This window comes from Sycon ciliatum, chromosome 1 (genome assembly GCF_964019385.1).
Source record: "Sycon ciliatum chromosome 1, ocSycCili1.1, whole genome shotgun sequence".
Taxonomy (NCBI): domain Eukaryota; kingdom Metazoa; phylum Porifera; class Calcarea; order Leucosolenida; family Sycettidae; genus Sycon; species Sycon ciliatum.
The window spans coordinates 72,737,966-72,759,783 of NC_088643.1; the positions used below are offsets into that span (position 1 = coordinate 72,737,966).

Here is a 21,818-nt window from a genome sequence, read left to right on the forward strand (position 1 = left end):
TACAAGTGTTGGTCTGTGTCTGCAGATGTCATGCTCACAACAGTATGCAAGGAAATATAATATTATTATTATTATGAGAAAGCCAAAAATTACATGAATCTTCATACTATCGTACTACACAGTATGCAATGTCCTGGCATGTTTCATGAAGAAATTAGTTCTCTGAAAGTTGAAAAAAACTTCACGTAAAACTACTCACAACACGTGTGCATGTATTGGTACGCGAAACCACTATTGTTGTGTGATGTTGATAGTCAAAATCATGACAAGTATTGCATGCTCTCCTGGCCACCACTGGGTGGTAGTGGCCATGGTTTGGCTGAGTATTGCATGCTCTCCTGGCCACCACTGGGTGGTAGTGGCCATGGTTTGGCTGACCGATGGCCCGATGATGAATATAATTCTAAGAAAGTGCTGAGGTCTTGAGTAGCAATGATAATAAACTGATCACAGGGGGGTCAGTGCAGACGGTGGCAGAACCGTGCAGGGAATCACACCGGAAGAGGTATGGAGGTAAAACGGGGCAGGGGATGTATACAAGGTGAATAGAAACTAACTGTACAACGAGATGCCAATCCTCCAAAACCCTTCACTTCAAGTGCAAGCAGTTAGAAATAGTCCACAACACGAGGAAGGTCAGTATGTATGTACACAATGGAGCACGGCATAAGAAAAAGCGCAACAAATTCAAGGTAATAGGCTGGCTGAGCCAAGAACTTTCTCAGACCAGTACTGCTGCTGCATGCAACACACAACACATACATTTGACGCGGGCAAAGACCAGCAGTGCCAGCAAACACCAATAGTGCAATACAAGCTGTGACCTAGGCTGTGACCTAGGCTGTGACCTAGGCTGTGACCTAGGCTGTGACCTAGGCTGTGACCTAGGCTCGCCGGATTCAGCCATCCACGCAGTACGGAACTAGAACAGTGCCGTCAAATCTCCAATGTTGCTGGTTGCGGTGGCGGCGGCAGTTGGTGTCTGTACCGTGTACATGTACTGGTATTGCAATGTATGTCCACACAGTGTACTGGTATTGCAATGTACAGTGTACTGGTATTGCAATGTATGTCCACACAGTGTACTGGTATTGCAATGTATGTCCACACAGTGTACTGGTATTGCAATGTATGTCCACACAGTGTACTGGTATTGCAATGTACATGTACTGGTATTGCAATGTACAGTGTACTGGTATTGCAATGTACAGCGTACTGGTATTGCAATGTACAGCGTACTGGTATTGCAATGTACAGCGTACTGGTATTGCAATGTATGTCCACACAGTCACAATGCCTACTGGTGAACTATGACATCACAAACCCAAGCTAGGGTAAGTGGCTAATAGACACACGATGAATAGCTGACGTCAACCAAGTCGCTCAGGATCTGAGAAACAGCAGCAACAGCAGCAGCAACAACAACAACAACAACAACAACAACAACAACAACAACAACAACAACAACAACAACAACAACAACAACAACAACAACAACAACAACAACAACAACAACAACAACAACAACAACAACAACAACAACAACAACAACAACAACAACATCGTGAGAATAAAGAATTCAAATTCAAACACAACAACGACGACGACAACGACAACAACAACAAACAAACAAACAACAACAACAACACAGTGTGAACAGAAGAGCACACTACAACCAGTCTGCAACTCCGCCGCTACAAGCAACAGTGAAACACAACACACAAAGCAAACTGTTTTTGCAGACCGCTACACAGGCGATCTTATGATGTGCATCCATGCCCCACATATCGGCAATAGAGAAACTAAGGGGGCGTTTGAATTGTCTTCATCAACTGTTCGAACAATTTTATAAAAGAGATTAGTTGAAGTGTCCCATTAGAACGGTTTCTATCATTTTAGAGTTTTCAGTGGAATTGTCATGGCGATGATCACGTCCGAACAGATCGACCATCTCCACGTACTACGTGACGTAGCTAATCCACCTCTCCGATCGGATGAGGAGGTTGTGGAGTTTCGAGGAGTTTCGTTTTTCTGAAGAGGCCAAAAGGCCACCTCTTCAGAAAAACAAAACTCCTCGAAAAGTCAAAGAGTGACAATTCGAGCGCGGTGCGTTCTAAATCCTCTCGGAAAAGTTCGAGACTCTCCGAAAAGTTGGAGAACCGTTCGTATAAGGGTCCTCTCTGAATTTTACAAGTAGAAGATTCTCCAAAGCTATCAAAGCTCTCCGAGCTTCCAAGGTGGTTGAAACTTGGAGATTCCAGCGTTTTTGGGGTCAGTGCATGCGGACTACTACTAAGTTACTGCGTAGTTTCTCTTCCCTGCAAGCGAACATGCAGGCATACCGACATACCGACATGCAGCCATACCGACATACAGACATGCAGCCATACCGACATACAGACATACCGACCTACCGGCATACAGGCATACCGACATACAGACATACCGACATACAGACATACCGACATACCGGCATACAGGCATACCGACATACAGACATACCGACATACAGGCATACCGACATACCGGCATACAGGCATACCAACATACTGACATACAGACATACCGACATGCAGACATACCGACATACCGACATACAGACATTCAGCCATACCGACATACAGACATACAGGCATACCAACATACAAACATACCGACATACAGGCATACCGACATACAGACATACAGACATACCGACATACAGGCATACCGACATACAGACATACCGACATGCAGGCATACCGGCATACCGACATACAGACACTCCGACATGCAGGCATACCGGCATACCGACATGCCGACATACAGGCATGCAGCCATACAGACATACAGACATACCGACATACAGACATGCAGGCATGCACGCATACATGGAGTCTGCTTGCCACTCACCATGTTAGGTGTGGTACCAAGTGACCGGGCAAGTTCGCGTTGGTCGGTCTTGCACGCATACACAAAGTTCATCAGAAGATCACCGTCCAGGATATTGCGATGCGGATTGACCAGAGCAGGGCGCGCGGAACGCAACAACCTGCACATCGGATTCACATCAGCAGCATATGGACCAGTTATCAATAGAATAAACACAAGTCAAAGTGCGGAATCCTGCCGTTACGTTGATCGGCCCGGGCCAACATTTTGCAAGAGTCTTCATTGTGCCATCAAGATGTGCCAAACAGGTCATCGCCTTGGAAAAAAGCAAGCACTCATACTTATAGTCTGATACACACTGACATACACCCCACAACACGTTCTTCTCATACAGCTCAGTGATGGGTGAGAGGAACGAGATATGCCAGATATAAACAAAATTAATGTCAGTTACGAATGCGAAGCAATGGCGGTGGCAGCAGCAGCAGCAAGAACAATGACAACTGATAAACTGACGGTCAGCTTTACGTACCGGAAGCCTTTAGGATGCAGGCCAGCATAGTGAGGCAGGAAAGTGATCAGTTTGTCCTGCAAACGAAGTAGTCGCCGGTATGTCTTCTCAGCAACTGGGATAACATATCCCACACTGCCATCCATGCCACCTAAACCAACAGTACACCAACACCAAAAAGGGATCATATAACCTACACTGCATCCATGCCACCTGAACCAAGAGTACTCCAACACCAAACAGCCAAAACAAATCAGCAAGCTGACAAGAGGATGTCAATGAGAGTGAGAGGACAGTTTTCAACGAAACTGGTCGGTGTGAAACAGACCACTTTGATAATTATTATTATTCTATGAAACAGCAGCAGGGCAGCAGGGCACCAGGGCAGCAGTACAATCTACCAAATGTTGGGCCTGACCCACAATCATATTATACATTCACACATCCACACATCCACACATACATGCAAGAGCACAGAACTTTCCAGGGCGTGCAACTCTGGAAAGTTCTGAAAGTGCATTTACAACTTACTGAACCAAGTAACGTGTCGCTTATCACGCCTGACAACCAGCTGCAAGCCTTTTCGACCATGCACGGCTGCTGGTCTGACTGCAGTGCGCCACAGAGAGCTGACACGCGTACCAACGTGTATATCGGCACGTCGCAGAAGCAGACGACCACCCTGACTCTCCAGAGCCTCCGGCTGGTAACCAAACACTATCAGGTTATTCATCATGTCACTGACTGTATGCGGACAAACAACACAATCACATGCAGAAACACACAATCAGCGCAGAATAACGGGTGACAACAGTCTCCCTCTCACTAACTTTTCCACTCACTCACTTGCTTGTTTGCTCAATCACTCTCTCTCACTCACTCTCTCTCTCTCTCTCTCTCTCTCTCTCTCTCTCTCTCTCTCTCTCTCTCTCTCTCTCCTCTCTCTCTCTCTCTCTCTCTCTCTCTCTCTCTCTCTCTCTCTCTCTCTCTCTCTCTCTCTCTCTCTCTCTCTCTCTCTCTCTCTCTCTCTCTCTCTCTCTCTCTCTCTCTCTCTCTCTCTCTCTCTCTCTCTCTCTCTCTCTCTCTCTCTCTCTCTCTCTCTCTCTCTCTCTCTCTCTCTCTCTCTCTCTCTCTCTCTCTCTCTCTCTCTCTCTCTCTCTCTCTCTCTCTCTCTCTCTCTCTCTCTCTCTCTCTCTCTCTCTCTCTCTCTCTCTCTCTCTCTCTCTCTCTCTCTCTCTCTCTCTCTCTCTCTCTCTCTCTCTCTCTCTCTCTCTCTCTCTCTCTCTCTCTCTCTCTCTCTCTCTCTCTCTCTCTCTCTCTCTCTCACACACACACACACACACACACACACACACGCACGCTCGCGCGCACGCACACTCGTACACAATAGCACACATGCGTGCACAAATGGTGCAGCAGACTAGACCACCATCACTGCACCAATCCAGAGAACACAACGAGATGCTCACCTACGAAGCCCAGCTTCTTGTTGTCCACAATGTAGTTGGATGTGACTGCCTCCAAATGCTGGCAATCCTATAGGACAAAGCAATGGCAGAGTTTCACGGACAACAGAGTCTGGTCAGTTTGCAATGTGCTGCTGCTGCTGCTGCTGCGGCTGCTGCTGCTGCGGCTGCTGCGGCTGCTGCTGCTGCGGCGGCGACGTTGTGATAGTCGAGTTCTTCTCTCTCCCAGCCATACACCCACATGCATACTCTATCATCATATCCAGTATACTAGTAGTTGACACACTACTCAACATACTATTATGACAGCGAAGTAAGCAAGGACAACATTAATCATCACAGCTGAAGGAAACTCACCCGACTGACAATGTACAATGACCGGTTTTCTTTCTGCAGTGTAAGCATAGAGAGTATAGCAATGCTGTCAGAGTGTCCAGAGTGTCTGGTGGTCACTGGTAAGATGGCAAGGTCACTGGAGCAACAAGCACATTCTCACACTAGTCCAATAAGGCAATAAGGTAGATGACCAGTGAACCACTACCAACAATACATACCGGTGCTCTTCACAGTCTTCACACACTAGGTGTACAGTCTTGATCGTAACATTACTTGCTATTGAAACCACAGCCACTTCTCTACAGTAGATCTCTCCCACACCCACAGGGCACCCTATACCTCTTCCATTCAGCCCATGTTTCCATGGCTCCGACAGACAAGCTTCTCCTATTGAACTCATTGTCCAAGATTTTGCAGAGAACAGACATGGGCAAAGAATTCCTAACATGCATGCAGAAACCTGTCTATAATCAAACATCACACACACACATTCTGCTGGCATGATGTAAGACTGTACAGAGGAGGGGCAACCCAAGACTACCCAACACCTACTTCAGTACAACACACCCCACACGGCCATGCATCAATCAATTCCTCCGAAATATTTTTGTCCAGAAATATATCGTTGTTCTTCAGCACTCCAGTTGTGTCATACTGCTCAAGGCTGTGGCCAAACCACTGCCTACAAAAACAAACGTCTACAGCGGCAATGATATCAAGGCACAAGCCATCCACACTCACATCAAACCGCAGCAGTGAGACGCTCTTCTGGATGTCTGACACGAGAAGAAAGTCCTTGATACTGACGATGGAGTGCACAAACAAATGCGTGTCAACAAACGCCACACCGAGCAGATCCTTGCCTCCCATGAACGACCAAACATACACCTGTGCAAACAGGAACAAACAACATAGCGTAATACGCACTCAGACACGCTGGCTGCTTCGTTGGCGATACGATAAGAAGTGAGACAGATCCGCCAGCTAAACAAAATGGAACAGATATACCAAAAAACTGCCCTGAACTACAATCCTTTCCACAATTCTCGTTTTATGTCCCACACGTGGTTCCACAATACAACCATTCATGTCAACAACGCTTGCGGCACAATTCCTCCTTCTTGTTGCTAGATAATAGATCAGACTTTTGTTTTCCTAGCATGGCACTCACCTTTTGCCCAACAACTCCCACCATATAGCCTTGCACAGAGCCAATAGCACTGACCGGACCCTTCATCTCTTTATCGTAGCAGGTCTGTTGCACATGGAAAAACACACCGGACAGGTAAGAGAGAAGCAAGGGAGAAGGCAACAGTCATAGTGAGGACTCTGATGAGAGCACTGCTGTAATCAACAACAACAACAACAACAACAAAACTATGATAAAAACATCTAGTACAGACTCAGATAACTCGTAAGCTAGGTTGGTAAGTAGAGCCCAGCTAGGAAAATACATTCTTTGACTAGCCATCGGTAGTGAAAATTCTTTCAAAACCAGCCATTGCTATTGAACAATGCTACAACTCACAATAGTTCACTGTCAGACAGAGTTGAAGAGGGAAAGAGAAGGACGGGAATTGCGAGCAGTCACGAGCAGTCACGTGTCACAACTCACCTTCAGTTTGTACTTGGTGAGTGGCTTTCCTGGCTCGGGCACCACCTCCGCAATGTCATAGATCTTGATCTGAACACACGGCGGCGACGGCAGCGGCACACAGTAAACAGCACAGAAAACAGAACAGAAAGCAGCAACAACTCATTGACACAACGTGTGGAGAATCCCACAGAGAACAGCAACAACTCATTGACACAACGTGTGGAGAATCCCACAGAGAACAGCAACAACTCATTGACACAACGTGTGGAGAATCCCACAGAGAACAGCAACAACTCATTGACACAACGTGTGGAGAATCCCACAGAGAACAGCAACAACTCATTGACACAACGTGTGGAGAATCCCACAGAGAACAGCAACAACTCATTGACACAACGTGTGGAGAATCCCACAGAGAACAGCAACAACTCATTGACACAACGTGTGGAGAATCCCACAGAGAACAGCAACAACTCATTGACACAACGTGTGGAGAATCCCACAGAGAACAGCAACAACTCATTGACACAACGTGTGGAGAATCCCACAGAGAACAGCAACAACTCATTGACACAACGTGTGGAGAATCCCACAGAGAACAGCAACAACTCATTGACACAACGTGTGGAGAATCCCACAGAGAACAGCAACAACTCATTGACACAACGTGTGGAAAATCCCGAACTAGGAGAATAGCAACGCATTGACACGAAAACGTAGTAATTCCTATCGAAAGCATACAGGCTGCTCCTCTGCGACTACGAGGTGTGGAAAATCTCGGACTAGGAAATAGCCAGGTCAAACCAAAGGGGAAGGAGTGCACAGGAAGAGAGCTACGAGTGAAATGTGCCATATGCAGGGGGGGGGGGGGGGTATTGTACGACTGGTATCCAGGGTCCAAAAACAAAACCCAAGTTACATAAGCAGCCATATAGCCACCAAATCGCACGTACATGTACAGTGTTGCTCAATGAAATCCAGTCACAGCGTCACTCAAGTACGCGCCGGGCGTTCCGCAGCCATAGACCTGCGAACACTGGGCTGCGAAATGGTGCAAGACGCAAACTTGAGTGACGCGACTGTATTGCATTGAGCAGCACTGTACTAGTATAAATGAGCTGTCAGGGGTGCGGAGGGTTTTCAGGTGTAACGTAACATTAGGTGGCCAGACGCCGAGACCTTTAAGGAGCAGCCTGGCCCCGCCACCACTTCTCGCACATATTCGGCAATATAGTGGACTTTCGTTTATAAAAAAAGAAAAGAAAAAAAGCACCTCCCTGCATGTCCAGTGTCTGATGATCGTTCTATCGTGAAGTTCGGAGTTACAAATACAACTGCTACTTCTCTACTACATGTGTGTTTCAACAGTTACACGTACACGGAATTTTACGTTTTTCCCAGTATTCTTACCATGCCCTTGGCTGTGACTTCCTCTCCCTTCTCTGAACAGGTACAGAGCGCTAGGTAGGACTTGAGACCAGTGACACTCTGCTCACTCTGTAGGCGCACTACCTGCATGCTGACCACCGACTCAAATTCATCAAACACCACCCTATCATCAAACACACAAACACAAACACACACACGCACAAACACGCACACACACACACACACACACACACACACACACACGCGCACACACACACACGCACAAACGCACGCATACACACACACACGCACAAACGCACGCATACACACACACACACATACAAACACACGTGCAGGCACAGCAACCAATAGTTTCATAAAGGTTTCAAGCCATCAACAGAGTGGGATAGCAATACCGAACAAACCCGCATAAATAGAACTTTATAGCAGTTTCCACAGATACACATGCAATCAAGCACTCTGCATTCCACTAAGCAGCCAGCCAGCCAGCCAGCCAGCCAGCGAGAGAGAGAGAGAGAGAGAGAGAGAGAGAGAGAGAGAGAGAGAGAGAGAGAGAGAGAGAGAGAGAGAGAGAGAGAGAGAGAGAGAGAGAGAGAGAGAGAGAGAGAGAGAGAAGCAGATAGCAGCAGCAGCAGCAGCAGCAGCAGCTATGAGTGATAGACTGTACATACGTGGCGTTCGGCACTGTCTCCCATGTTGCCGGTGAGTACAGCTGTAGACTATATGTCAGCATCTCAGGAAAAACAAAACGCTCGCCTGCAGGCACAAGAACAGCATTCACACAACACAGTAAAGCGTGGACAGGCACAGCACAGTAAGACATGGGCAGGTATGACCGCACTTGATACAGTGCCAACACAGACGATGTACGTCTACGATGAACCATACCGTAAGCTGGCAACACACAACGTCCCAAGTACAGCTTAGGACATACTCGCACTGGCTCTTCGTAAAAACAACTTATGGATCTCAATAAAGATGGCTTTGCCATACATGCATATCTACTTGTACCCTTTCGCCTCCACCTCGGAAAACATTCAGATTGGGCAAGACAAAATCTTCCTAAGGTCAGCTTCGACTGGCAAAATGCAAATTTTAAAATATTCTTCTGTACAGATGTATGAAAGAAGTCATCAAACAGTGGGCAGCGGTCACTACTTTCAAAGAGATATTCTCACTAAATTCACGTGACCGTGGATGATGGCAGCTGTACCTTCTTCCAAAGGAGCCAGTACAGCAGCATCATCATTAGTAAGATGTGGTGCGGTCTTGCGTTGCATAGTCTTGCTCGTGATCACACCATAGATCTACAGAACAGAAGAGGCACAAGTTGCACAGATGCTCTGAAAGCACTTGATGTGTGGAAACACGATGGCCTACCCCATCCAAAGCCATCAACACACCACACAGATGATAACCAATACAGGACACCGACTGTCCACACAAGGCTGTTTGGTTGAGTTAGGATGCCTATATCTTGCAGATAACCCCTCCCCCAACAGACAGACAGACAGACAGACAAACATACACACACACACACACTCGCTCACTCGCCCGCCCACTCACTCACTCACTCATGCATGTTGTGTGTGCGTGCATGCATGCATGCATGCATGTGTGTGCGTGCGTGTGCACATGCACAAAGTACACATGATCATGATGATATGATACCTTTGGCTCAGGCAGGTAGCCAACAAAGTGAGGAGTACAGCGCAGTGGTATCTTGCGAACCGGCCAGTCAGAGTCTAACACTAGATTACGTGGCAGTACTGCAATCCGGAGTTCACTCTGCAAACAGACACCATGATAACATCCACACAGTAAACAGCAGCAGCAGCAGCAGCAGCAGCAGCAGTCAGACAGAGTCAGCAGAGGGCACTGGTACTGGTATACAGAACACATGAATACAGGAGGCAAGATGCTGTTTTACTGTGCCTGGAAGTTTCATGCACTGGGTGATCATCAGACTGATTGTAGTATGCACTGCAGAACACGTAGACACAACTATTTGGTGGTATAACTCAACCTACACACATCCCTTGCCAGAAGGGAGATTGCCGTTTTAAGCCAATACTCCAGCAAAGTAAAGTCTTCGGAACAGCGTCTCTGCTGCTCCGTCTCACCTTTGCATTGAAGTAGAGGAAGCCTTGAGGGCAGTTGACATTGTCGAAGGCGGCAAAGCACGTGACATGTCCATCCACCATCATGGAGTGGCAGCGGAGCGCACCTCGTTGCGTCATGAATATCCAGTGTGGTGATGGACCACAGAAGAAAATCTAGACACACGTACACATGTACATACACACAATACAAATCCGTTGACCCCCGAGCTGCAGAGAGTGCTCGATACCATAGACAGAGGTTAGAACATAGCAGACTGAGCGGATGATGTTCAGGTTGCTTGTAACTGTGAGTTTCAGGCCGCTAGGCAATCATCAGACAACTGATCTGCTCTATACACGCACAACACATAATACTAACAGTTATGATGCTGACAGTACATTACTTGCACAGATGTGTTACTAATACACTCATACCTCGTTTATCCGGGCAGTCCGGGACCTTGCACTGCCCGTAACTTTGAAATGTCCGTAACTCCGAATCATATACATCTTGATGGGGAAAGTGCACAAGTGTGCACAGAACATGGCATGTGACGTCACTTTTTCCACACAAAGTGACAAAGGAGTAGTAATATTTCCACTGAAACTTGCCCCCAGGGTGCCCGGTAGACCGAAGTGCCCGTAACTTCGGGGTCCGGATAACCGAGGTATGAGTGTAGGTGAAACCCGACCCGAAACGCAAAGCTGGTGCCCTGGACCAGTTCCGATTACATCACTGCATTTGTACATGTGCACGTCCAACCGCGTTCGCACCACTTCCAGGGTGTCAAGGGCTGTGCAAGTCCAGGGTGCCGCATACGCACTTTGGGTCGGAGCTCACCTAACATAACTGTATGAGTAAATGTAAATACTCAAGAGATCGCTCGAGAGACCTTCAAAAGGATTCGCTGTGCACAGGTGGTCACCTCATCAGAGTGGTCGTCTTGACAGGTTTTACTGTACAGGCCTTTGCACAGCGGACGGAGACTATTTGACCAGAAGAAAACATCTTTGCAGACAGTCACTTACTCCGCTATGAGATCCAATGTTGCTGAAGCATCTCAGAAGTGGTGTGAACGGTTCCGTGCCATCACTAGACTCAGACCCTGATACCAAGCATAGAGCAAAGCGAATACACACAGTCCTTAGATCCTGACACAGAGAGCATGAATACAATTCCAACACATCATGGTGGTTATCCCTTCAAAAAGTTTTACTACAGTTCTCGTCAGGACTCATCAGGAGTCAGCATCCTGCTGCACCCAACAGCCCCCCCCCCCCCCCAAACAGACCCTGAACAAGTATGCTTTCAGTATGATGATGAGACAACATTAGCATTACTGCCGTGCACACTTGCTTCGTACTGAAAAGAATCACGTTTCGTTCTGTCACTTCTTGTAGAATCCCCGTGTACGGGGACGGGATTCACCACCTGGTATATAGTATATACATAGGCAGGTACTACTGCCATGCCTGCAATAACCAATAGCCATCACTGAGGCACTACCATCTTACCTGTGCTGTTGCTGGCAGCCGATGCTGCACCCGCAGCAGATGTTGACTTAGCGTCATGTAGCACAATATCATGACGGACCTTCACACACGCACGCACGTACGCACACACGCGCGCGCACATGCACAAACAAACAAGGCATGCAAACAATGGAAGCAGTTGAAAAATACAGAAGTCAGAAGGATACTTTGGCTACTCATGGGCTAACCGTAAGACTTTGTCGACATTGAGGCGTCCACACAAGGCAATGGACTTTCCTCACCTCAACATCAGTTTTACATGAACTGTTGCGGACATTGAAATCCGTGAGACGTCAAGTGGACGCGGGGTGCTGGCTGTGCAGTCGCATACTGACCAACCACCAAAATCTAAATCCCTTGACAAGACATGCAGAAGCCCTGGATTTCTCTCAAATTCCCTGGATGGCACAACAACTAGTGAAAAATAGCTTTTCCCGCCAAAAAAACGTTCGACTCTGCAGATCTGTGTACTGAACAGTTCGACCCTGCTGTGCAGTTAGATCAGTCGGCGCCCGCCTGTCACTTCGTCAGTGCAGATCTTGCAGGCTAGGCTGGTCAGGTCTTGAAAGTGCCATGCACAGTTTGAAGTGCGAATGGGCCGGGCACAGTACATTTTTTGAAAAAAACCGGGACATTCGAGGCGAATCCATGGAGTTTTCAGGAAAATCCTGTATCAGACAAAACTGTGACTTTTCTGGGAGTTTGATTGAAATCCCCGGGACCCCGGGAGTAGTGTTGATTTCCCGGGATTTTCCCGGGAAAACCGGGAGGGTTGGCCAGTATGCAGTCGTGAGCACTGCTGGTCCATTTTTACAGTGTTACAGTGTGTGTACGTGCTAAGCAAGTAAGGGTGCTGGCCCCGGTCATTCAACTGCATTCCCATATCCACAACAGTACTACACACATGCTGGTGCAAAGTACGCTAGCAACCTTACTTTAGTAAATCGGACATTGAGACGTTCACCGGGCAAGCTTGATGGGTACGGGAATGCCTGGTAAATCTGGAGATCTTGTGCAGAACGAGCCTGCAGAGAAGCACACCAAGATGAGGTATAACACACACACATGCACGCACGCGCGCGCACACACACACGACCAGCGTTGTAAAGCCGCTGGTTTAGCTGGTATACCGGTATCTATCGCTTCTACCTGTGCTTCTCTCTGATCAGACTGAAGAGGATTTGCTGCAAGCAATTGAGCCCAGCGGTGATCAGATTTTCCAAAATCTTTTCTGCATTCTTCCGACCCTCCTCACTAAACACAGACGGGATGAAATCAGGCACCAGAGGATGGTCACTCTTCTGGAAACAGATGAAATGGTTGGAGCATACAAGGCTGGAGGAATTGGGTTTCCAGTTATTTTCATTCAACGCAGCAATCCATTTCGCTTTTCTTTTACAAGTACAAAAACTCACTTGTTGGGAATCTGTAAAGAAATTCTTTCCACCTCCCGACCAGACGGATGCACAGAGTCTGAGTCTTGACAACCTCTTCTCATGCTATAATTTGACCCAATCGGTGACCTTTCCCACCCACCTCCGCTCGTCTGGACTTGGCAGCTGTCTAGACCTTATCGCGAGCAACATCCCTAACCAACTCAACCACATTCAACATCTGCCTCCTCTTGGTGCATCAGACCATGCTGAGTTCTTCTCCTCAAAGTCTTCCCCGACAGCAGCCAGCACCTATCGTAGCCCACCACCTACACAAAGATACAATTTCCGGAGTGCCACGGATAACATGTGGAATGTCATGAATGTCACCTCCCTTGACAAAACGATTCGCACAACCAACCGCACTGCAACTCCTCACCATACTACTGCTAGCCACGACTCTGTAACCAATCACAATGAACTATTGCAAGTACCTACTACAGAGGGCTCCGTCCTCTCTCATCGAAACATCTGACTACTCAAAGCAGAAGTGAACAAATAAGACCAGGTGCATTTCTTGCCACTCCTTGACTTACGTAATTACGTATGAAAATCCACATGTCGTACGCGCCGGGGAGCGAGGGCAACTTTCATACGTAAATCTCTCTACAGATTTCCGTAGGAAAGCTCTTTCCTACTTCAAAGTATGTTGGGTCCTCCGTAGAACTATATGAAATATTTTTTCGCATTTTCCGAATTTATCCATGGCAACGTTCAAGCCACGCGAAACACAAGGTACACACCACGCGGAAAACAAAATGGAAAACGTGGTTTCGGTTCTTGGTGCATGCGGTGGGCGCATGCAGCCAGCGTGTCTCCAAAGCAACAAGGCAGGCTTAGCAGTCGTGGAGCAATCACGTAGAGCAAAACCCAACAGCGCTGAGTTTTACGTATGAAAATTACGTGGAGTTCCTGCGCTATTTTCATATGTAATTACATAGAGCGAAACCTCCCTAATACAAAATATTGAAGTTTGAAATAGAGAATATTGAAGTTTAACTACAATTGTTCATCGCTATGATAGCAAGAGTGAAAGTACTGATACTACTGTAAAAGCCACCGGAGGTTACTGACAGGAATCAGTGCAACACTGACAGTGTGGGTTAGTTGGGCAACGTGTAATAGTAATACATGCCGAGAGACCTACCAGGAGATACGGTTTAGTTCCATTGGGACCAAGACCGGCTATCATCACTTCCAGAATGGGTGAGACTGCATCAGAAGAATCACCGGCTCTGCAAACCAAACAGACATGCAGCATGTGCAAGACACTTAGAGGTTACGTTGGTCACATACAAGTGGAGGATCATTGGGGTAAGATAGAAGGAAATGTGAAGAGGTCTCAGAGACAGTGGTGAGAGTACTCGAAGTAGCTTAGAAAGTTAGATGCACACATGTGTGTACACACTTGCGTACGCTTCTCTACACAAGCACTCGTGTATGTTCCCACATATACACACCTATTGTGTTACATTCTGCTTGTGGGATCGCATCTGTGTGCAGTCAATGCCCCAGTCGTCAGTTTATCGAGGACCGGGGTTGACAACACGCACACACACACACACACACACACACACACGCACGCATACACACACACACGCACACACACAAATAAAACACAATCAAGAAAATGGGCGTGAATACGATATGCTCCTTTTTAGCAAGTGCCTGTGCTGCACAAATTCTGCAGTACAGCCACGGTGACTAGGTGTTCACAATAGGACAGTACATAGAATGTGGGCCGTGAAGCCCAGCTCCGCCTCATCGAATAAGTTGATTAGGTCATCACAATAGGACAGTACATCATCATGGTGATTAGGTGTTCACAATAAGACACTGTGTTCATGATCTTGTAGTGCATCTACATGTACTTCAGATTCTGTACACAGACATGCACTGGGTGAAAAAAGCGGGTCGGTACCTTTGCACTGCATTTGTCAATGTTTCCATTCCTTGGCCCCCGTAAAACCAGTACAACCTAGGAGTATGAACGCAAGCTACAATACGGGCGCCTAACACCAAAAGCAAGTACACATGCCTTGATTAAGCCCTCTCCTTACGTGCTGGCTGATCCATCGGTTGCTCCTCCGTCTACCAAGCAGCGCGGAGCGTTTGAGAAGGTGCGCATAGAGAACACGGAATTCATGTTGGGAAAGGAGAGGATCTACACACAACAACAGTAACGCGTAGCGTGTACAGCGCGAGTAAAGAACAATACACTGCAGATTTAACTCGGATACGGAGCCAATAAATATATTATTAGAATAGAAGAAATCACATGGAAACGAGTAACATGTCAGTTTTGTGCCCTGTTATCACACTTTCTGACTGCTTATCATCTTGTTACAGTCGTGGATAGTGTGATTTCTTCTATTTAATTACACTGCAGATTTACTAATGAATTCCTATCATTTCGCGGCAAGACTCACTCTAACAACTCACCTTGCCCACGGCGTATGTTGGAGTACTTCACAAATACCGCTACAGCTATCTCGTGGTCGTTTGGAATACGCCTTCTGTGTAGATCACCCGGCGCAGTCAACTGGTTTCCTACTTGGAACTCGATTCGCTACTTGGCGTCTATGCCACCCCTCCATTTTGTTGGACTTGGCTTAAAGGTAACTTGTTTTGTTTTCGCCACACCCCGGCCATCACGTAGGACATACTATGACAAACTGGCCCAGTCCAGCATCTACATCGTATTAGCATTCAGGGGTTCAGGCAAGCAGGCGTTCATGACAATCTTGCAGTGACAAACAAAAGCCGTGGACAGCCAAGCGGCCCGTCCGACTAGCATGCAATACAATGGCCTCAGTTGCGGTACATCAACATCAGAAAGAAAGCACCAGTAAACAAGGTCTTCAAGCTGCCAGTCTTCCCTCTTGTCTACCAAGCACTGTCAGTATCTGAATAGAAATTCTATCCCCAAATGGCTGACTCCAAGTTAGTTGGGCCAGTGGTTTGAAAGTATGGAATTCGTTGGACCTACATTTTGTTAGTCACAGGTCTCTTTTCAAGTGGTTTTACGATTTTAAAATTACATACAGAGTATCAATGTGTTTGTGCACATACACACACAAATGTGTGCACACACAAACACACACACACACACACACACACACACACACACACACACACACACACACACACACACATGCACACATATAATATCCATGCTGATACCAGGACACTTACTTCTAAAGAGCCGGACTGACGGCAGATCACACACCAGTAGGTGATGTTGGGTTGTGTCGAGTCCTTCTCTCTTGCATTGCTGTCGCCATCATTGCTGAACACATTGCAAGTACGCCAGCAAACAGACCAGTTACTACTTGACAGTAGTGCACACACGGCTATACATGTACATTCACTCTTGCTACATAGGCTAAACACACATACCTTGGGGCATAGAACCTCAACTCAAATGTTCAAAACGGTCTCTTTGCTGCATATGTCACTATTTAAAAAATTGCAGTCAACAAATGTTCGGGTGAAAACAGTCAACGCATACCATGCATTTAAAAAAAGGCCGAGTGGCATGATTGAGCACGTGTACCGCGGACATCGTGAAACGTATACACCACACTGGAGTATAAGGGCATGTTCGACTGCTTGGATCTGGATCCAGATCAATCGGATCCACTCCACGATGTGCACGCTTGTTTCAACGAATCCGGGTCCAGATCCAACCAATTTGGATCCGACCAACCCTACTGCGGGAGCCGAGTAACAGTTGACCGGATCCACTGGATTCTTTTTTTGCCGAAACGTACTCTGTACCCGGACTCGTTGAAACGAACGTGCACATATCGAGTGGATCCGATTGATCTGGATCCAGATCCAGCCAACCGAACATGCCCTAATCCGCACCCAGATTTTTTGTCACAAAATACAGACATCTGTCCCATTTACCACCGTTAATTTCACCATCGTAGTAGTAGCCGCACTGACTTTTGGCAGTGAATCACTGGTGTTCAACAAAGTGTGGCTTGTACTCCGGAAAATACGGTACAGTCAACTTTGCTAATAACGACCGCGGATATAACGACAATTCGCGAATAACGACAGAATTTCCATGCCCAGAGCAAAGTCCCATCTAACTGTAATGCATATAATCAAGAGTACATAACCCCCCAGAGTGTGCAACGCCGATCCAGCTCTGTGTAGGGTCTTGGTCGAGCGGAATCGGATCTTCTGATGTCATGCGTACACTTCACACCAGCGCAAGGCCGGTCTCGAGGCAGGGCACCATTGTTTTTGATCCAAGAGTACCCGCGACTCCCCGGGTTCCCCTCAGATGTGTACGGTATTATGACGCAAAGATCCGATTCCGCTCGACCAAGACCCTACATGCCTATGCAGAGCTGGATCAGGCGTTGCACACTCTGGGGGGTTATGTACTCTTGATATAATGAGACTTCGGGTATAAAGACACTTTTCTGATGCCCCGCCGAGTGTCGTTATACGCAAAGTTGACTGTAAGTGGCAAGCGAAGAGTGACAGACAAATTCAAGACAAAAGGAAAGAAGAGAGAAAGGCAACAGTCCAAAGTATGTTACTTACTACAGCATGGCTTCATCAGGGTCTTCTTCTTCCTTGATCATGGTTGCTGGTACAGTGAGTGCTGGCTTGCCTGCATCATCAGCTCCGCCGTAGAGCAGTTCATCTTCTTCCTCTGCTGTCATGCTAGTTCTAAAACCCAGCATGCAGAACACAGGACAGGAATCATACACACAGCGAACATGATTAGCCACCAGTATAAACTTGGCAGGCTGCAATTCCAGCTGGTACGTACATGTACATCGGCCATACTCCATATAGTGTTCGAACACAAACCTTCGGTGGCCAGTGCAGTCGTCTTCACACACACCAGAGGCAACACTGCTCGTTTCTACACACTGGGGATGTTCTTCTTGCCCAAAGTTGGTCTTCTTGCCTGAAGCTCAGCTAGTGAAGCTGCACCTGGCTGAAGCTAAAGAATCATAGCCATGCCTAGCTCAGACCTATAGCATAGTGGGTACAGTTAAAAAAAATGCTACAAGTGTAAGTGTACACGCTCTACACGCAGCTACTAAAGGTTCTAATACGGCACATGCTACAGAAAATCCTCCTTCGCGTGTCCGAAGAAAGTAATTCAAAAAAGAAGTAAATGATTTTCAGATAGAATAATGTGTTGTATGTAGCAACATTGAGGAGGGGAGTTGTGTCCTGCCGAATCCACAGCGACAAAGAAAACAATCCAGGAAATCATACTACTAGCAAGTACTTACATCGGGGTCACACCGGGCACGATTTCTTTCTTGACTTCCGTTGCAGCCGAAGAGGCACGCCGCCGCAGTCGTTCACGTGCAATCCCAGCAGCCATGGACAGGAAGTCAGTGTTGAACAGCTTTCCAGTGTCCTTGTACAGACAGCTGGACGTGATGGGCGACGACTGTTATAGCCAAACAACGGAGAAAGGCAGCAGCAACATGCTTGGCAATAACAACCAACAACAACCAACACCAACACACGTAATGCACAGTACAGCACAACAACTGTCAAACCTCAGAACAACGACACACTGGTACACAACATAACTATTCTCGTTGCATAGGATTTAAGCACTTAGTAGTAGTAACATTCTTGTCATGTTACAGCTGCATCAGTAAATTCACTGCACATCAAGTGTGAGAAACAAGAGTTTTGATACTTCTGCAAGTGTGAATTTGAACAAACTCTGCTGTCCACAATAATCAATTATTTTCTGTTCGAACAGTTTTAAATCGTTTTCGTTATCCAGATGCACTTTCACCAGTTTGTCACTGCATTTGCAGCTGACGCAAAAGAAATGTTTCATCACGTGCAGACATACCGGTATCCGGCAGGACAGCCAGCTCAGTGTTTCCTGTGGCGCCCGCCTGGTGAGGCTGGTCCGCCCGATACAAAATGGCATGCTGTTTATGATTTCCACCGGTGTGATGTTATCACCATACTCTACTCAGTTCATGATGTGACATAATGCAGAGGAGGCGTTTCTTTGCTTCTTGGTTTTTTCTTCTTAATCGTGCAGCTTTATGTTTAGTTTGAGTTGTGTGAAAAAGCTATAATCTAGTCTGAGATGCCGAGATTTGTGAGCAAGAGGGGCACGATACCAGCTAAGCCTAAAAGTGAGCAGTCATTTCATGGTCCCTGGAAGTATATTACACTGGAGTTACCTGATAGGCCACATCACCATTATGGCTGCTCAACCACACATGATTCTGGCAGGGTCTTTTGGATACTCAGAAGTTACTTGCTCAACAGATTCTGCCCTGTTCATTACACCACGCATGACATCAATACTTTGCTCCACACATGTTAATCTAGCAAAGGAAGACGAGCAAAGAGTCGACTTAACTTACATCAGCAAGAGACGGCGTTTTGATGCTTATCTGCGGTGCCGCACTACTCTCATCCAAAGACAGCACGTGTATTGTTCCGTCTTCGCATTGTAGCAGAGCGTATGGGCTTGCCAACGAACAACGAGTGATTGGCGCCGATGCCACTAGGGGAACATGTTGAATCTCATTCTCTGCCAGGAACCAAAGACAATGATGGAAAGCACCCAAAGAAGACAAAGAAGACGACTATGAGGGACCAAGAATCTGAATGACTGGTGCTAAACATGTCAAGGCACTACACACTTCCCCAGTTATGCTAACCAAGTGAAACAGATACTGGTACGTCAGTGCTGCTCAATGAAATTAGATCGAGTGAGTCAAGTTTGCGCCATGCACCAGTGAACACCCCGGTGTTCGCAGGCATAGGGCTGCACAGCGTCCGGTGTGGCATTGACTCGTTTGATGGGATTTCTTTGAACACTACTGTACATGTACCGGAAACACCAGTTCGCATACTACACTCCTTGCCCCAAATCCACAAAAAGGTGCAGACAGTGGAGAGCCTGTTGGGTATGGAGAATATGCCGTGAACATACAGTGCGTATCGGTTATAGAGTGGTCGTGTAAAAGAATATACTGGCTACTTCGAGTACAAGAATGAACTCTCTTGATTTCATAATCATAACATGGGTTTCAAGTGCACATTTATTCTTACAAGCAATTTTATCGTACAATAGAATATATCGGTCCTAAGAATGGACTTTGTGTAGCGAAACATGCCAGATTAGTGCAAAGTATATCGCCTGAAGTAATAACATCCGTCCAATGCAGTTCTGATCTGACTCGTGTTGGGTCGTAGTGCTGCAGGTTCAACTGTTGTGGTATGTAACTCATGTTGCATAGCCACATGGTAACCCTATGTCACGTATGTGACTATGACCAGCAGCATGCACAGTAGCACTATTATTGCATGTACGATGATCTTCCTGCCTCTAGCTCTGCGCACATGCACATACACTGTAATATGTTACACTTGATTTATCGTGTGTAAGAAATATTGGAAATAAGAAATATTGGAAATAAGAATAGAAAGTCGTTTTTCAAAACACCCACGCTATAACCGATACCTACTGTAGTATGCACAGGATGAGCTGGCAGCCATACCAAGTCCTACTCCACAGGTGTCCGCACCATGGGTTGCAGCAGCACAGTCGCAAAATCCTTCAGAACAGTTTCTAGAATCAAAGCATGCAGCATAGCTGCAGCAAAATGGCCACTAACAACAACAGCCATGCAGCTTACCTCCATCTAGTAGCCGAACACCTTGCGGGCAAACCTAACAGTACAACGGAACACACAAGCCAGGGCCATTCTAGGAAGCGTTTTAACGATAAAAAGGTCTTTCAGAGCAAAACATAAGGACTAACAGGACCCACACTACAGGGGGACCAACTACCACTGCCTTAACCAGCTCAAAATTGTCACCTTGTCACAACCATACTACAGGGAGAAACAACGAACGGACACTGCACCCAATAACTCAAGGTCATCAACTTCCCACAACTAACTCTTGTATGCAAAAAGGAAACAGAATATAGTGTTCATAAAGGCACTATCCAAGCAACTCAATCTAAATGATTCCTACGACACAAGCCTACAGCAAGCATAACATATACTATGCTAGTTGACACTTGAAGCTTACCTGGAGTATGTAGTTTCTTTCTCCAATGTTGCCAGCATGCACGGTTGGCGAATTTGTGTCGAATCCAGACTGGTCCAACTCCAGGATCTCACTTCCCGTTCGTAAAATCTATAAAGCATGGAAAAGCATGGAAAAGCATGAAAAAGCCAAAAAATTGTGAACATGCTAGGTTCATTATGGCATGCAGGAAGGTTGAAGAGAGTAACACGAAGCAAACTGTGCTACCAGTTTAGTGGCTGACGGTAAGCTAGCTCTCCACATACCACTCGTACACACAGTGAACCAATCATGGCTTGGCCAACACTACACGTAAAACAGGCGCTCCCACAAGCAAAGCAATACTGGGAACGTTCTGAACTCTTTCTTCTTCTCTTCTTTTTTTTGCTAAAGAAGGCAGTATTGCTCAATCCCAGACTCAGTAGCACTGCACTTGATGCTGGCTACCAGCTGGACTACGTCAAAACACACCAATAGCAGACTTAGTAGTAAACTTCTTTACAGCAACATGCAGGTGCT

The 21,818-nt window shown here is 46.7% G+C and overlaps 1 protein-coding gene across 1 annotated transcript in view; it reads right to left on the reverse strand.

Moving 5' to 3' along the window:
* Positions 1–45: 45 nt before the first annotated feature.
* The window catches only part of LOC135805322 (cleavage and polyadenylation specificity factor subunit 1-like), a 34,940-nt gene continuing 13,167 nt past the window's right edge, over positions 46–21,818 (reverse strand). Inside the window, exons 19-44 of the mRNA XM_065319343.1 lie at positions 21,303–21,410; positions 20,903–20,936; positions 19,622–19,791; positions 18,509–18,672; positions 17,802–17,930; positions 16,434–16,527; positions 15,299–15,402; positions 14,386–14,473; positions 12,741–12,830; positions 11,788–11,866; positions 11,302–11,378; positions 10,294–10,446; positions 9,842–9,958; positions 9,384–9,477; positions 8,842–8,926; positions 8,192–8,333; positions 6,800–6,868; positions 6,356–6,439; positions 5,926–6,072; positions 5,206–5,238; positions 4,852–4,918; positions 3,914–4,126; positions 3,404–3,533; positions 2,893–3,031; positions 1,235–1,390; positions 46–1,166 (exon numbers count right to left, since the gene is read on the reverse strand). Coding sequence (XP_065175415.1) covers positions 1,343–1,390; positions 2,893–3,031; positions 3,404–3,533; positions 3,914–4,126; positions 4,852–4,918; positions 5,206–5,238; positions 5,926–6,072; positions 6,356–6,439; positions 6,800–6,868; positions 8,192–8,333; positions 8,842–8,926; positions 9,384–9,477; positions 9,842–9,958; positions 10,294–10,446; positions 11,302–11,378; positions 11,788–11,866; positions 12,741–12,830; positions 14,386–14,473; positions 15,299–15,402; positions 16,434–16,527; positions 17,802–17,930; positions 18,509–18,672; positions 19,622–19,791; positions 20,903–20,936; positions 21,303–21,410 — 2,658 coding nt within the window. The 3' untranslated portion in view covers positions 46–1,166; positions 1,235–1,342. The remainder of the gene's footprint in view (positions 1,167–1,234; positions 1,391–2,892; positions 3,032–3,403; positions 3,534–3,913; positions 4,127–4,851; positions 4,919–5,205; positions 5,239–5,925; positions 6,073–6,355; positions 6,440–6,799; positions 6,869–8,191; positions 8,334–8,841; positions 8,927–9,383; positions 9,478–9,841; positions 9,959–10,293; positions 10,447–11,301; positions 11,379–11,787; positions 11,867–12,740; positions 12,831–14,385; positions 14,474–15,298; positions 15,403–16,433; positions 16,528–17,801; positions 17,931–18,508; positions 18,673–19,621; positions 19,792–20,902; positions 20,937–21,302; positions 21,411–21,818) is intronic.